Source organism: Ascaphus truei, chromosome 3 (assembly GCF_040206685.1).
Source record: "Ascaphus truei isolate aAscTru1 chromosome 3, aAscTru1.hap1, whole genome shotgun sequence".
Lineage (NCBI taxonomy): Eukaryota > Metazoa > Chordata > Amphibia > Anura > Ascaphidae > Ascaphus > Ascaphus truei.
Window position 1 is genome coordinate 34,882,008 of NC_134485.1, and position 18,312 is coordinate 34,900,319.

The 18,312-nt window shown below is 46.4% G+C and overlaps 1 protein-coding gene across 2 annotated transcripts in view; it reads left to right on the top strand.

Moving 5' to 3' along the window:
- Window positions 1–16,866, top strand: part of CYYR1 (cysteine and tyrosine rich 1) — a 107,167-nt gene extending 90,301 nt beyond the window's left edge. The window contains exons 3-4 of one of the 2 annotated variants that reach the window (XM_075593305.1): window positions 15,239–15,396; window positions 16,280–16,866. In XM_075593305.1, coding sequence (XP_075449420.1) covers window positions 15,239–15,396; window positions 16,280–16,410 — 289 coding nt within the window. In that variant the 3' untranslated portion in view covers window positions 16,411–16,866. Of the gene's footprint in view, window positions 1–15,238; window positions 15,397–16,276 lie in introns of both variants that reach the window. The other variant, XM_075593304.1, reaches the window with a different exon arrangement.
- The last annotated feature ends 1,446 nt before the right edge of the window (window positions 16,867–18,312 follow it).

The window sequence follows — 18,312 nt, forward strand, 5'->3', positions numbered from 1 at the left end:
CAGATTGGGTAATAGACATCCACCACATGGGCAGGCTAATGATGCGTTGCTTACTGTTCAAGCCCACATTTTCATGGAACTTTTCTATTTTATAGAACATAATATAGGGCTAATTCAGAAAGAACTGCAACGACACCAAATATGAGCAGGAAAAATACAGTGAATGTGAATGTGAGATCTGTTCTATTGAGAGCATATAAAACCATACCCATAGTATGCCTAATCTTTCATATGCTGTGTTCCAAAAGAACGCTAATGTAAGTGAAATTAAGAACAGTTATTTGTTTCATATATTGTGCTGGCACAGTACTCGGCATTGTACATATCTATTTTGGTCCCTGCCTCTAAGAGTTTACCATCTAATCTTTGTGCTTGGGGAACAAAGCGCCAGCACTTGAATTTAAGACTGGTTCGCCGACTTCAAAGGCCTTAAACTGAACTACTCCTTCAGGATGGAACGTTACTCTGCAAAACTCTCATTTTCCTTTCCCCTATAATTTGGGAGGATGATATTGGTAATCTGTGCACCAGATTGGCTAATAAATAAATGAATTGGGTAAAAAGGAAACTTCTAAAACACAAAAATTTAATCGAAAACATGCAAATTGAAGCAATTGTAAAAGCACTGAAATCTGTACACGCATCTAGAATGGTGAGGGAATTAATTCAATTTCTCTCCCTGTTACATTGTTGGCACTGCGAGAGCAGAGTCTTATACATTTTCTGAACCCTCTGTGCAATTAGAAAATAATTGTGTTCACAGCACCATAACCAAGGGTCTTTTACTCTAACGGCAACACTAATACCCCTGGAGACCCCATGGTTTCAGAAGGATTTGAAACTAAAACATTTTAGCCTTCAAGAACATCCCACATCTCTACCTTTTTTTTTAATGTCTTTGCTCACAAGTCAATCAGTGGAAAGCAATAACAGTGTTTGTTCCCCAGCGATATTACAGATGTTGTCATGCATCAAGAGGCCTCCTCAGTTCCGAACATATAATTAAGAAGAAAGAATGGAACTGCTGCGTAACTGTTGCTGCGTGTTTCTGAAGTCGTAGTTGAAGTCTTGGTGGTCCAACTCCCTCAGTGAGTGGTTATTCAGCGTGACAGAGAGGAAGTCCTGATCCCCATTACATAATTTGTAAATTGAAGGATTCACCCCAGGGTAGAACAACCTATAATTAATGTGTACCACGTGTGTTTATGTGCCTCACATGTTCTGGAAAACACAGTCCAGAATGGATATGGGGCTCAGAGGAAATAGGGGACATGCCCAATTAAAACATTTGTTGATTTCGTTTCAAGAGTTCCTGTGTAGAAATACAGTCTAATGAATACTGTGGCATATGTGGGGCAACCAACCCCTGCCTGGAGCCTCCCACCTCAAAAGTAATTGAAGACTATCCCATTCAGTAACCAGAAATAACAGCGTTCAACACAGCCATAGAACAAAAACAAATACAGTGGAGTATAACCACACGAAACTCGCTCACATATTCATGAGTCTAGTCATCCGTTCTGCAGGTCCTCCTGAGCACTACCACGGAAGAAATGTAAAAAGTAGAGAGAATTGCACTCTAAAAAATATCGATTTAATGAGACTGGGTTAAAAAAAAACAGAGGTTACAACCCACCACTTGTAAGTGTAAGAATAGATATAAAAACACAAGTGACAAATACTGCTCTCTAATTATTAGGAAGGTGTGGACGGGATATGGATTCGTCCACAAATGCCTAGATTGGCATCGGGTGCATACGATGAGCTATACAGGCATACCCCGCTTTAAGTACACTCACTTTAAGTACACTCGCGAGTAAGTACATATCGCCCAATAGGCAAACGGCAGCTCACGCATGCGCCTGTCAGCACGTCCTGAACAGCAATACCGGCTCCCAACCTGTACCGAAGCTGTGCACAAGCGGGGAGGCTATAGAGCCTGTTACAAATGCGTTATTTACATCAGTTATGCACGTATATGACGATTGCAGTACAGTAAATGCATCAATAAGTGGGGAAAAGGTAGTGCTTCACTTTAAGTACATTTTCGCTTTACATACATGCTCCGGTCCCATTGCGTACGTTAATGCGGGGTATGCCTGTATATGATAGTTTTATCAAAAATTAGAAGGAAAAGTGTATTTAACACCTATACCCTCTAGCTAGAAGCTCATTTGTTGTAGCACTCCTGGGACAGTTAAAATATAACTTTTATTAAGTCTCACATAAAATAAAGTCAACAAATATAGACATACAAGAATACAATATTCATATCAATTGGAAGGTTATGGCAGTGGTGGGGTAAGGGTTGAGTGTGAAACCAAATCAGCGTTATCCTTATTAATGTAATCTGCGGCTTGTTTGTTCTATGTATTAGGAGTGCTACAACAAATGAGCTTCTAGCTAGAGGGTATAGGTGTTAAATACACTTTTCCTTCTAAATTTTGATATAAGTATAGATATAGGATAAAGTATCTGTTGTCTAAATTTAGCATAGGTGGAACTTGATGGACGTATGTCTACTATGTAACCTCCGTTTTTTTTTGTTTGTTTGTTTTTTAACCGTGACCCATTAAAGCAATATATTTTTATTGGAGTGCACTTCTCTGTACTTTTTTTACTCAGAGGTTGTGCACTACCACTGTTCACCTCGTGTTTCCCATGTTCTGAAACCTGTTTCGTAAGGGCCATGACCATTTCTACTTTTCTCCCAAAACTGCAGATCTCTTCAAAAACATCCTGTATATCTATTGCTACGTTCTTCTAAGTAATATGAAGTTCCATGTCTCCCAAAGGTGTCTCTGACGCACCAACGGGGGAACCCCGTGGGAAAATACATTATTGTATGTTTCTCTGTATTGTTATTGACGGATGTTGGCATTAAGACAAGTTGGTGTAATTCTGAAAACATTGCCATTTAAAAAATGTAAAATATAGGTATTTTCGATTTGCTTCATTGTTTTGTAGGATCTGTTGATAAACTGGTGTGGTGCCTGCAGCTGAATCGTATACACTGTGTTTTATTGTGGAAGAATAGGTCAAGCTGGGGAAAAAGGTCAACAAAAACTGCTCTGAAGAGCCATGATTAGCTTTTTTGACCTCAGGAAAATGTAACTGGCCTACAGTATCAGTTTGAAATAATGTGTGTGAAAAGATAAAAACAGTGTTGTTAAAATACTGTACTGTCAAAATATTTGTCTAGGTGGTTTTTTTTTTCTAATCTATTCTGAGATCAGTATGCAAGCTGCAGAAACACTGAGCTATAGGTACTTTCCATAGTTTCATATGTTTGATGCACACTCTTTGGACAGACATGATTATCACCAGCTCAGATCTGGACCAATTATCCTATGTGCATTTCTTACATCTTTCCCCATCTCTTCCTTTTTGTTATATGCAACCACTTCCTTTATCACGTGTTGATTCAGCCAGCTAAAAACTGATGATGCAGTAAACTTGAGGTACATTTCCCAAAAGACTCAGCATCGTTTGAGTGCATGATACTGTATATATTCATAACACAACAAGAAAACGAATCTGAGCTCCAGGAGGACAGCAAAATAGATTTCTTTAGCAAATATACCGGAGCCTAGAACATGGGGTTGAAGGAGGCAGAAAACTATATGGATGAGTCTGTAATATAATGGAGGGTAGGAAAAGGCACAGATATAGGCAAGTGTAAGGATTATTTATGAGAAAATACTTATATGGGCTGAGATAAGCCTCTCAGGAGTTGAACAGCCTTGTTTGGTAGCCCCGTGTCAAATTGCAATAGGTGGGGAGTAGCGCTGCTCATGATGGTACACCTTCCTGCTCCTCCAGCTGAAATGTTGCGCATGAATCAGCAGCTCCAGCAAAGCCCCCGTGATCCCCAATGGCATCCGTTCGATCCGCAGAGTATAGAGGAGAATGAATAGATCAAAGGTATTGCCGCTCCGATGGAAAAAAATCAGGAAACTCACCAGCAAAAATAAATTCAAATCAATTTAATGAAACGACATAAAAAACATGAACAAAAACAGAAGACGCTCCTCCCACGCGGTTCACGCCCCCTGTGGTGCTTTTTCAAGGACTCCGTGAAAAAGTGCCACTGGGGGCGTGGGAGGAGCGTCCTCTGTTTTTGTTCATGTTTTTTATGCAATTTCATTAAATTGATTTGAATTTATTTTTGCTGGTGAGTTTCCTGAATTTTTCCATCGGAGCGGCAATACCTTTGAACTATTCATTTTCCTGTATATATTTGTAACGGTTTTTCTGGACCCCCCTTGACCCACCCAATCTCAGATTGGCCCCTGTGGTCTACCCGGTCCCCATTACATGGTTGTGTCTTGTGGTGCACCTGTTGGCTACAGGACTCCTGAGTCTCCCGCATGATGTTAGTGGGGATATCAGCAAGACAGGCGCTGAGGTAGTGTGCTTTGAGTCTACCTATATCCAGTGCAGCGCCTCCACCTCATCAGGATCTCTGCGTCCGCAGGGAGATGGTTCTGATGAGGACCTCCCTCTTGGTGCCTTCCTCTGCTGAGTAACTCCACACTCACACATGAGGGTTTTGTTGAACTTGGGCATCTTTATTTGCATGATAGACAGACTGCCCCTCACAGCGGTCGTCCTAGCCGCTCATTCTTTCACTTGGCATCCCTTTAGAAGGTTCTTCCCTACCAATGGAGTTGGATCACCTCTCCCCTCAGGGAGATCACCGCCTGTGTCAGGTCCCTGATCACAGTGTAGATACTATTGCCTAGGTCTGACAGACTTGCTTGCTGCAGACCTCCAGGACTTAATCATACTCTCCAACAACTTGAACTTGAACAACTAGTTGAACACACTAACTTTGGGCAGTGCTGTGTCTTATATAACTTAGGGAATAGCCACACCCCTTGTGTCACTAACAGTGGACACAGAGTATGTTACCACTCCCCTGGTGTACATATGCCACCTCACCAGGGTGTGAGGGCAAACCTCCATGATTGATCCTGGCAATCCTGTATACTTACCAGGTTTACTGCCAGCACGAGAGAGAACTGTATACCATTTTTAAACATGGCTACATTCTCCCCCTGGTGAACCCCAACGGCCCGGCTGGGACCTAAATTTGTAGAACCTTCCTCCAGGCAGCACTGCAAAACACATAACAGTAATATATTAAAAATACATTATACAGTTCTCTTATTATGATCCATCATCATACAGTGCCTGCTGACCGGCAGAGTACACTGCTCCTAAAGAGAATCCCCTCTACCATCCTAATAATAGTGCCTGGGATCTGGCTTCCGCACCTCCCTGCCAGCAATGTCCTTGACAGTAACGCTATGTTCCCTGGGCAGCCCATTTTCTGGCCTATACTCTACACGGTGCATATGGACGTTACGCCCAATACTCCACACCCTCACCAGCTGAGTGATCCTCTCCCCCGTCTTGTAACCAGTGTACCCACCACCTTTCGTCATAATGTACTCCTCGATGTTTTCCCTCAGCCAAGCATCTCTTCCATCCTCGATCTCCTGCATCAAGGGCTCTGGTATATAAGGGTACTCCAACCCGTGGGACTTTTTTGTACCTAGTGATTAGGTCTAGCAGGGCTGAGAGAGCCATAATCAATCTAGTATTACCTGCCCTGCCTGGCAGCACCCATGACAATGGCTCATCGGGGTCTACAGGGTCCCTGAATCTGGCTGTCCCCTGGGGATCCACTACCCTTGAGTGTATGTCATGCCACCTAAGCCTAAGCTCCTCCTCCGTGAACTCCCCTACTCCCCACCAGTAGTCTACCACCCCTTCTCTCCTTAAAATAAATCGGGTGCGATCGAGCCAGGCCTCATACCCCTCAAACAAGGGCGCCCACCACCTGGTCTCTCTCTCCCTGCAGCTCTCGGATACCGCCACTGGACCCTCACTGTCCTCTAGCTCTCCCCCGAGGTGCCAGTGGATCTGGAATTGGACCCTAACCTTTTAGGCCTACTGGTAACACTCGCTGTACTAGCACATTCACTGGAACATGACACTTGTCTCGTATACATTCCCCCTCCCGACCCATCATCAGAGGTGAAACACTCGCCCCAGTCCAAGTTTTCCTGAGTCCGTTCTTCAGGAGTAGCTCGGGACTCCCCAGACAACCCTTGGCTTGATTGGGATCCAGATGAGGAAGTGACAGGGACAGGGGCTTTAACTATGGCCGGGGGTTGGGCATAGGGGAACACTGCCGGTATACGCGAGGCTACGACCTGCAACTTCGTGCTACCTTGCCCGGTGCCATCGGACTGGCCTTCTGGTTCACCCCTTTCTTTGTTCCCAGGCTTCCGCAGGGCCTGCCAGCTCTTCCCGGACCCAGGCGACCTGGAAAAGCTCGTTGGTTGCAAGGACGCGGCCATCTTCCACCAGGCTCCGCAGTGTCCGCCGGATGTGACGTCGTCGATCTCGCGGGACTCACCACTGCCATCTTGGGTTGGGCTCCGCACCGGAACCTCTTCCTCCAGAACGACATCCGCCGCCGGAAGTGATGGTCCTGCTCTCTGCTCCGCTCGGGCCTGAGCTAGGCCTTTCTCCGCCGTTGCCACCACCGGCGCCTGTGGAGGGTAAGAGTAGGCCTCACTGCTTCTCCGGCTCGGGATGGGATCTTTTCCTCCGTCCGCTCCACCAGTCACCACGGCCGTGGGACTCCGCCGCTCCGGCTGCCTCCGCACGGGCGACCTCGGCACCTCCAGACTCTACTCTGCTGCGACACAGGTAAGGCCTGCTTCATCCACAGCACCGCTGTAGTGGGCCGCCCGGCAGGCGCATCACTACCGTCGTCGGGGTCACTTGTTCCTCGTCCGAGGAGCCGAACTCCGATTCGGGGAGTGGCACTCCCGTCGGGGACCGAGGGTGAGGTTCTCGGCTCTCACCTCGCTTGTAGGCCCCTTTTTCTTCAGGCTCCGTCTTAATCATGAGGAGCGATCCCCATACTCCGGGATCGACAGGTTCTTTCTGGACCATGCACGGGGCTTCAGCCGTCAGCAGGCTGTGTCCGCCCCCGCCTCCAAGGCTTGTCCGGGCACGAATGACTGCACAGCCCATAGGTAGTGGATGCCACATTGGGGGCACCTGGCCGTTGTGCTGACCACCCCACTGGCACCCGGCACCCGGCACTGCATGCATAAACACTTAATTGTCTCTTTACTACCCGCCGTGAGCACCAGGAAGCCTCCCGGTGCAGAGTAGGGGTGCGCGGAATTGTCCATTTCTTCCTCGGCTTTGCTGGCCATGTTGATTACAGGAGACACTTTTTGTAGTGGTCTTTCCTGTTCACCAGCTCCTCGTAACTGAAGTGCAGTGGTTGGTTTGATAACTCCTCCCTCCGCCAGCTCCACTCTCATTTGGCACAACTGGAAGCCACTCCCCCTGGTAGATATTCGGGGAGGGTCCCACAGATTCACTGGGTGACCCAGTACTGGCTCTGAGCCTGTCACTGTACATGAGGGCGCGGCCACAGCTTTCGCGCCATACCCCCCAGCAGGGTGGGGTTCTCTCTTTGGCGCCAATCCCGGCCAACTGTCTGCAACTTTTGCATTTGCAGAATTCTCTGCACTCGGCCAACGCGGTCTCCCAGGGAAGCGGGAGCTGCCATCTTGGTTTGCACGGCCGTTTACAATCGCAATTGAGGTAGATCTTTGCATGGGAATCGCCGTCTGGCAATCAGGTTCTCTGTTTCCACCTATAACCACAATGTCCTCAACACTGTCCTCCAGGGTGACACCCCTTGGTCCTAGGCAGGACCAAAACGGCGCGGCCACGGCCTTGGCGCCACTCCATAACAAACTGGCCAAAGTCACTTCGCTCTCTCCGTCTGGCGCTGGCCTCCATCTTTGATTCTCCGCACCGCGCGGGACTTCACCTCTTGCGGTCGCCATCTTTTCACCGTAGTAGTTCATACTGCACATGGAGCTCCTCTCTGCGGGGCAGCTGCCATACCGATGCAATAAAGAATGCCACAATGCACCACCTACGTGTACATAATGTATGTCTGACAAATGTTGCACTACCTCAGGCTAGGCTCACTCTCTCAGTGTATGCTGTGTCCACCTCCCTCCAGTCTGTGTTCTGCGGTAAGTGGTCTTGAACTGGCTAGAGTACTCTGGCTTCTCCATGCAGTACTAGGGCGTCTACCTACTGTTGGCCCCCCACTAGTGCAGGTCCTCTCTAGAATTCCTGACCAAGTTAACAGGCTATTCTCATGAGCATGGCATCCCAGAACTAGCTGCCTTAAGGTGACTAGAACAGCTATAGCCCTGTCTCCAGACCCACTTAACTCCTCTCAGGATCCTAGGTCGTCCCTGCGAGCTGACTATTCCATCAGGCCCCCTGACTACCCCTAGGCTCCGTCCCTAACACAGCACTGACTGGCAGCATACACTCTCCCTGTTTCCTAGTGTGCCTAGCAAAAGCCTGTCCTGTTAATGCAGATCTCAGCAGCTCGCCTCCAAATGTAACGGTTTTTCTGGACCCCCCTTGACCCACCCAATCTCAGATTGGCCACTGTGGTCTACCCGGTCTCCATTACATGGTTGTGTTATGTGGAGCACCCGTTGGCTACAGGACTCTTGAGTCTCCCGCATGATGTTAGTGGGGATATCAGCAAGACAGGCGCTGAGGTAGTGTGCTTTGAGTCCTACCTACATGCAGTGCAGCGCCTCCACCTCATCAGGATCTCTGTGTCCGCAGGGAGATGGTTCTGATGAGGACCTCCCTCTTGGTGCCTTCCTCTGCTGAGTAACTCCACACTCACACATGAGGGTTTTGTTGAACTTGGGCATCTTTATTTGCATGATAGACAGACTGCCCCTCACAGCGGTCGTCCTAGCCGCTCATTCTTTCGCTTGGCATCCCTTCAGATGGTTCTTCCCTCCCAATGGAGTTGGATCACCTCTCCCCTCAGGGAGATCACCGCCTGTGTTAGGTGCCTGATCACAGTGTAGATACTATTGCCTAGGTCTGACAGCCTTGCTTGCTGCAGACCTCCAGGGCTGAATCATAACTCTCCAACAACTTGAACTTGAGCAACTAGTTGAACACACTAACTTTGGGCAGTGCTGTGTCTTATATAACTTAGGGAATAGCCACACCCCTTGTGTCACTAACAGTGGACACAGAGTATGTTACCACTCCCCTGGTGTACATATGCCACCTCACCAGGGTGTGAGGGCAAACGTCCACGATTGATGCTGGCAATCCTGTATACTTACCAGGTTTACTGCCAGCATGAGAGAGAGAACTGTATACCATTTTTAAACATGGCTACATATTCATGACAGTTTCCTCCAAAAGCATTTGTCTTTTTCCCTGTGCTAAAGTCCTTATGTAATTGTGTTGAAATAATGCTATGTTGCTTCCTTTCTTAAGACCCACTTGGCTGTTCAAGTTGCTTACTTGTTTAGACCAGGTGTGTGCAACTCCAGTCCACGACGGCTACCAACAGGACAGGTTTAATGATATCCCTGCTTCAGCACAGGTTGCTCAATCAGTAGCTCAGTCTTCAACCACCTATGCTGAAGCAGGGGTATCCTTAAAACCTAACCTATTGGTGGCCCTTGAGGACTGGAGTTGCCCACCCCGGGTTTAGTCTTAGACCAGAGGCTTTGTGGTAAATATTTGTGATATACAGATGTAGCCAGACTTACTGTCCCCAAAGCCAAGGCAAAAAAAGCCACATGCACCTGAGAAGGTCAAATCTGTGGCGGGGGATCCATACTTCTGTGTTGGACTTCCAGCTGTTAATCCCTGCAGCCGGGGGATGATGCGGTTTCATTCCTGTGGCTTCCTAGGCAGCAGGGCAGGAAGTCTGGCTACATACAGTACGTAGGTGCATATATTCTGCAGTACACAATAGTAATGCTGCACTGTAGTTCAGTGTCACTTGTTTGTCACTTTTTAAAGCAGCCGTCCAAGCTGCCTTTTTTTTTTTTTTTAGTTCATATTTTACAACTTATAAACACAAAAATAGGAGCGCATGAAAAAGAGAACCGAGATTAATACACAATTCTTTATAGTAAAAAAACACAGAAAATGCCACAATAAATTGTATTGCAATAAGAGTCTATGACACTACATTCAAAGCGATCTAATAGATCAGAAAACGCCCGTGACACCCGCAGAGGGCAGGGTACTAACACCCGATGTACTGAGGGAACACCCTTGTTGGTAAAGGGTAGAGAGCACTCAGTTGCCTGGTTGGTATAAAACAGACCTTGTATATCAAAAAAGTCTCCTAGTAGCGTCCTCGTGGTGTCCTGGGGCTCCAGCACGGAAGTCCATCGTCACGGACGTAACGTCGCTGCGTATGACGTCACCACCTACGCATTTCGTGTCAGATGACGCTTCTTCAGGGCATGTTGCGTTTTCTGATCTATTAGATCGCCATGAATGTAGTGTCATAGACTCTCATTGCAATACAATTTATTGTGGCATTTTCTTTGCTTTTTTACTATAAAGAATTGTGTATTAATCTCGGTTCTCTGGTTCTATTTTTCATGCGCTCCTATTTTTGTGTTTATATGTGCCGAGTATGCCCCGCTGATCACGGGAGACTAGGAGTTGCTTTGGAGACTGGAATAGCCGAGGGAGAGCTACTGGAGGGACAGCGCTCTCAAATACCCTCCACCATTTCATATTTTACAACTTGAATTGGAGAATGAAGAAATGCATTACCAGTGGGAGTTGTCAAGGTTGCTAAAGTCCAGGCTCCGAATCCGCACCCTACTTTTTCACAATATATACAGATTTGGAAAAATCATAGTTTTATTTATCCACAGGGCAGAGATTTTTAATCGGCAAACGTTTAAGCACTACAATTGTAGTCAATTTCTCCCATGGCCATAGTCTGGGAAAACCTGTGTCCGCCGTTATTATAGCTATACAGCCAAACATCACGTTCCCAATTATTGTCTGTGAAAATATTTTATTCACCGCACACAACATCAATAGCAGGAAGTCGTATGTAATCAGTCACTGCTTACAGGATTACATTATTTTTACTCCTTCCACATTCATCGTATTGTCCCGGATATTCTCCAGGGAAAAGTGTTCACGTCGCATTACAGTTTTCAGTTGTAGGATTGAAAATGAGAAAATAAGTTGCATTCTGCATATTCTTCATTATAAATGACAGTTACAAATGCTTGTTTTGATAAAGACAAAAAGACGATGGACCATTTATTTATAGCACAGATATAAGGGGTCAGAGCGCATGAGATCTGTTGCTGCAGTAGTATCATCCTGGCTTCATTTCATTCTAATACATGCAGATCTATTTCAGATGGGAACAAAGCAGACAATCAATCGGTTGTGTTTTTTTGTCTAAAGAACATCTGGTTTCCAATAAGGTTTTTCATATTTAAACCACACTTCCCAAGGATCATGCTGGAATAAAAAGCAGTATTGAGAATGACTGCACAATTTCGGCTATTGTATTTTGGGTTGTATGTAAAGCACAGGGACCCATATAAACCACTGGTGCACTCCCAACAATTGCAACCCACCACAGACCTACATTTACCATAAAGAATCCAGAAATGGGGAGAAATACTCTCCTTTTGGTTATATCAAAGTATGCAATGGAAGGTGGGCTGGGCATTGCTGGAAATGAGTCTGTCGTTATTTCAGGGTGCAAGGTACTTGAGGTATCTTGTTGTGTGTGTTGACGACTTTCAGACAAGGAATATAGGGACACTTGTGATTACTGTTGAGCCGGTTGGCCACGTCACTTTTTTCCTAAAGCTTTGCTATGGCCGCCCCTCTGGCATAAAAGGTGTTAAGTCACCCAGCCTGGGCGGGTTGCCCTGTCGGGCGGTTGGAGTTATCCCGGTGGGTCAGTGCGATGGGCCGCCCCAGCAGTGGAGACCGGCAGCTCCATGAACACCTGCCATACTCTTCCCTCCCCTTGTCGACACCGGGATACAACTTCCGACCGGAGGAGGGAGCTGCAGACCCCCCGGAGCGGCTCCTCACCCCGAGGTAAAAATGTGTGTTGGAGTAAGGCTGCGTCCATAGAGCCTCAGCCCGCGCTCCTCCGCATTGACGCTGAGGCTCGACTGCCCGTTCAGCAGCAATCCCATGGACTGACAGGCGAGCCAGCGTGCGCGAACGGGAAGCGGGGCAGTGACGTCACTGGGCCAATAGCCCGCGACGCACCACGGCGCCGACGTCACGTTGACGCTGCTTTGTTGTGATTGGAGGTTTTCAGCCGACAGCGCGCTGAAAAACAGCTTTGGCTGTCGGCTGAAAAATCCAACTCCTCAGCGCGCCTGCGGACACTCGCGTGAGCCCCCTCTCAAGACATCCTCATTGAGGATGCCGGGGCTCAGCGTGGAGCGTCCGCACAGCTCAGCGCTGCCTGTCCTTCCATGGACGCAGCCTAAGGCTGCGGCCCCGCTGGCGCTGACCGCGCTCATGCTTGAGAGCGGTGACGTCAACAGCTCTCCAAGCATGAGCGTCGGGTGTCCTCGCTATTTCGGAAGCGCGTGCATGGGGGGGGCATTGCGGGCAAATTGAGCGCGCTCGAAAGTGAAATTTTCTTTTGTTTACCCAAGCGTGGGTGAGCGTGTGTGCCCGCGCATGAGCGCTCACAGCGTGAGCATGGATGTGATGATCCACATTGACTAAGGCCAAGGTCCCGCTGCATCCGATGCGCCACTCACCTGCTCATGGCTTCCTCCCGAGTCGGCCCCAGTCCCTCCTCACTGCAAGGCTCACTACGTGCTGTGACGCGTCAGCTAGCAGGGGATGCAACAGGGTTGTGTTCCCGTGCGGTGACGCGTCACATGGTGTGCGAGGGAGCCAATCACAGACTGGATCCCATCAGCCAATGATAATGTGAGCTGCTTTGTGCCTGTGTTTTGGCCCGCGCCCCCCGTCATGGCCGCACCCCCCCAACACCTCCCCGACCCGTTTTGGCCACGCCACCCCGCACCTGAAAATGCTCCCTGCGGACTTCAGATAGCGGTGAAGGGCCATAAACGCGCCACCTGGACGCAGTGTGGTTGTGCCGGCGCATGCAGCAGGGCCTCGGCCTAAGTTAAGCGCGCATAGCGCTAAGCGCGATCAGCGCCAGCGGGGACTTGGCCTAACTGAGAGGGAATGTCTTGGCTTTTCCGGAGTGGTATCTCCTCCTGTAGTGTCACGTTGTCATGGCGACCCGTCGTAAAATGACGATGCATTGCTATGACGACGCAATGTCACGACACAGCGACTTTGCAGGTGGAGGGGAGCTCTTTAAGGAATCGCCCGGGGCGGTATGTGCCTACCATCCACCCCGGTTATCCTGTATTTGTACTCTGCTCCAGGAGTTGAAGAACACATTTTCCAGTTTAAATCTTATTACCATAGAGCGAGCATGCAGGAACAAAGCAGATACATATTAGGTGTGCCATCGGACAGTGGGAACATCCAACCCTGGAAACATATTCTCTTCTATGATCAGTGAAATATTGATGGAAGCTTCTGTTTACACTATAACGTAGTGACCTGAAACTCACGTTCGTACTTTGTGCATTTGTAGAACTAGAACACAAACAGACGATAATACTGTGTCTCTTTCACTCCTTGTGTCTATAGTTTGACAATTGTTTTTATGTGCAGTAAATGTACTCCATGGTGAAATGACAAGGACCTTTCTAGTGCTGAAAGGTTTTAAAGCTACATTAGGCATCCGTCTGTTCTATTACACACACTACAATTACATTTATGCTGACACCAGCAAATCTAGGCAATATCCCAGTGAGAGGTAACAGTGTATTAAGTTGTCTGCAGCCCACAGGCAACATCAAAATGCTGTGGTGGGTTCTCTTCCCCCCCCCCCCCCACCCCCTCCCCCATCATATTAGATGTAAGTTCTTCTTTTTTTATTTGTCCTCAGTAGTGTTCCTTTTTTGGCATGTTGACAAGTCTTTAATGGCATCGTACCTCTTAGTAATAGTGATTTTGTTATAAGCAGTTACGTTTTGATAATTTGATTACTTTACTTCATTCAGACAACTATAAGCATTTGTAATACATTTTAATCCAGTGTTAGTTTTGACAATTTTTAGTACCGTGGAACTGGGTTACGTCCCTCTGCTAACCTCTGTTTATTGTCACTGCGTTGAGAACGACATTTCTCTTCTTAATCCAAGTAAATTGTTAAATTGATTACAAACTGTTCTTTATGTACTAAATGGGAGTCTCTCGTTAATGGTGCAGTCATGTGTAGCAACGTAGATGGCTAAGGGATTTCACTATTCTGTAACACAAACACAACACGTTCACTGACATTTTGTGTAGTTGTATCTGCTGCTCTTCTCCATTCTCCATGTTGCTGCAATATCTTTCGCTTTGGGCCAGTTGCCTAGTTTGAGATCTTTGCTACATGGTCCCATGCTTTCTCTCCACTAACATCCCATTTCTCATCCTGGGAGACTTCTCTGTTGATAACCTTGACACCTCTGTTTCCAAACTTTTTCCCATAGCCACTTCCTTTGGTCTTTCACAGCTGACGTGTCTCCTGCCCACTGTGATTGGCACTTCCTTGACCTTGAGTTCCCCTCACTCTGATCCCTTTCTAAATGTCTCCATCACATTCTTTTTTCAGCCTCATTCTACCTTATGCTCCCTATGTTTCACCAATCTCATTGTGCCCTCTTTAGGATCTGCATGAGCTGGCCTCGCCCCTCTCTTTAAAACCATAGCATTACGCAATCATGCAGCTTCCACTTCTCTTACAATTCACCCACTTATCAGCCAATAAGCAAATCAGAATTCCAGTTATTTCAAGCAGCAAACAATGCAGGTGATTTTTTTATTTATTTGTTTAACATAGGATTGATGAGGGGGTCTCTAGAGGTGAACCCCATTAATTTCAGCTTTGGGACCCCCTGTTTTTGAAGATACCCCTGTAAGGGGTGCCAGAGGCCGCTTGGCTAGCCTGGAACATGTAATGGCGCGGTTTCAAAGCTCCTGTGCCCAGCGGTCCAAAAGGAAGCCGTGACGTCATCATGTTGGGCTTCCTATTGGACCCCGTGACGCGGGGGCCTTAAACTTTGCCGAGATCCTTTTGGAGGCAAGTATCTCTGGAAGCAGGGGGACACAGACCTGAAAGTAATGGGGTTCAGCTCCAGAGACCCCCTTCTTCAAATCTATTATATATTAAAAAAAATAAGCATGAATTGCTCCTTTAAGAACAAGTATTGTCTATTTTTTAATATGAACATTGTATTTTCATGTGTTTTAGGGGCACCGCGATAGCAGGAATTGTGTTTGGCATTGTCTTCATCATGGGGGTGATTGCAGGAATTGCTATATGCATCTGCATGTGTATGAAGAGCAGCCGAGGTACTCGAGTAGGGGTGATCCGAACCACTCACATCAATGCCATCAGTTCCTACCCAGGTAAGAATGCACAGGGGAGAAGGGTATTCAGAAAGCTTCAACTTGTCCATCTAACTATATGTAGAAGAAATAGCACTTGAACTGTATGAGCCGACTATAGTTGTGATATAAGAAATAAGCAGAGACCCAACGCTGGGGGAATAATTGATTTCAGTTTTGAAAAGTAGCACATTTTAAGTATGACTGCAAAATGAGACTATTTTGGGCAGGGTGCATATTGTAATGGAAGTGTTCTATTGATCTGGAAACTTAGACTGACCCCTTTTTTAATGATTTTGAATCATTCCATCTGCTCCCAGCTGTGGCACAAAATGTATAAAAGCCTGAGCCAATAAAACTTTTCCTTTTCTGATCACGTTTCTGGGACATAAAAAGCAGAAAATAATTCAGCAGTCCAATTTATTATCAAGCTTATTGTAATAACTGTAAGTTTTTAATGAAGAGACATTTACAACATCAATATCATTTCTCCAAGTCATTCATTAGAGGAAACATTTTTATTCTTTTTTTTTTTGTTAATTAGTAATACAAACGAATACAATTTTTCAGAATCTCCGTTTTGTGCTATTTCAGGTTCTATTATCATTTTGGCTACACTATTATCATATTTGAAACACTCGATCTTTGCTTTGAATTGAAATAGTCACATCAGAGTCCTTTGCAATCATAAGCACTTAACCAAATTCTGAATATCGTATATAGTGCTTTTAAGAGGATCTAGCAGTGTTTTGCATGTAGTGTAAACAAGATGAAGACATCTCTACAATTTTGTATTAGTGTGTTGGTTAATATTAGGCTATTTGTATCTTTTAATCTTTTAATGCTACTTTGTACAGAAAACCAAAATTTTTCATTACATTTTATTTTTATTTTCATTTAGTAGCTCCACCACCCTACAGCTACGAATATGAGATGGAATATCCCATGGATCTACCTCCCCCATACACTCCCACACCGCAAATGTCAATGCAATATCCGTCACCACCTCCTTATCCCGGACATTCAAGGAAATGACTCTCCATGACCTGGATGTTTACGTAATGCAAAGATGGCAACATGTTTTAATGTTCTACCTAGATGGGACAATTTTTATACAGGGATCTGTGAAACCATGGCTGGGTAAATGCAATCCTCCGTCCTATGCAATTCAAGAAATATCCCCCAAACCAGCAACGTTCCAGCCTCATGTCCTGAAGTGCTTGAATATTGATCCTTGGACCACATAGTACTACTAATTAATTGCGCGTCAGTCAGAAAGAATGAATGATCAACCAGAAGGTTCCACGCTCTAGGGACCTTTATTTATTTTTCTGTGTAATGTGTTTGGAAGAAAGGGGCACATTTATAAAGATGTTGCAGATCGAAAAGAGATCCGAATTTGCCAAACACTGTGTTGTTAGTCATTAAACATATTGTTCTGATGTGGATTGTAAAAGATGATTATTCGTAACCAAATAGTTTCATTTTTAATAAAGCCTGAAAATGCAATAAATGTGTTTGCAAGGAAGTACCTTTTTTGTTTGTCAAGTTATCAAGCTATACATATAGTAAAATTAGTTTGTCTTTTTTTTTTTTTTTTTTTTTTAAACCAGTGTTTGAACTAACAGAGCATTTTTAAGGGATCTCATCTGGGTGATTGATTCATTTTTTACTCAAATCTAACAAATATTTTACATGTATTTTTTAAAGTGAGACTTGGTGGGGGTTTGATTTCCTCTGGCTGCTCCCTTTTGCGTGTTCAGTAAGTGCTTGTACAGTTAGGGTCCCCTCTCCTCAACTTGTCTTTATTGGTTCTCTGATAAGGACAGGATGAGAAAAGGGTAAAGGAAAAACTTTATTGACAAACACTTCCTCATTCAGAGGCCCCTAAGAAATTCAACTGGCCAGCTATGTGGGATTGCACCTGTAGCCCCCTTTCCCTATGCCTATGGGAACTACCCGTGCTGCTATACCTGATTGCTCACAGGAGATCTGAACCTCCGCTTTTGGGAGCCTGGGGAGAGCTCAATATCTGTGCGTGCAGCGCCTCCATCTATGAGGATCCCAACGTAGGCGGGATTGACTCCTCATAGGAAACAATACTCATGAATGATAATACAACCAATGTATATAAACACACTTTACTAACACAATAATACAATTACACACACATCTATAATGCAATTAAACACAATGGTGGTTCCCCAAAGTACCTGCAACCCGATGTCCACAAAGCAGATCCCACCCAAAGTGTGTGCACCTGTGTACCTTTCTGGGCACTTCTGTACCCAGTTGCAGCTGGTGGACCAAACAGTCGGGTCCCACGCAGCGGGGCCTCCAACATAAATCCCCTCGCACCTTATAGTCCCGGATGATGTCTGTCCTGTAGGCCGGCACACACGGCGAAGTCTCTACCCACAGGAACTCCACCCTGTCTCGTGTCCTGTTCCGCTGCAGCCTAACACTACAGGGGATCACTGAGCTAGGGCAGTCCCTACAACACACCTCTACTGTTCAGGGAAAGCTAAATGGGGCCTGCAGGGAAGTCTGGCCTAGCCCAGGGGCTTAATCGCGTCCCGCAGAGGATATCGGGAGTTCCTCAAAATGGCCACTTGTGCCTCATTGGCTGGGATGTCCCATGTGACCCACCCGAGGCTTCTGGGAGTTGTTGTTCCCTTGGGAACTTGCGGAGCCAGTCCAAGATGGCCACCGCTCCAAACGCAACTGCGCAAGTGTGGCAGTCCGGAACGGCCTCTGCCACCTCCCCCCACGCGCGGAGCACTGGCGACCAACCCAGTAGTTCCCCCTCACCGGAGGTAAGTAGGGGCACTCTGATACACACCTTTAAAGTGGCAATCTCTCCTAGGACCAAAATGTACCATTAGCAGTGATTACATTAAAAAGGTTACATCTGGGTGATTGCTTAATTTCTTCTTT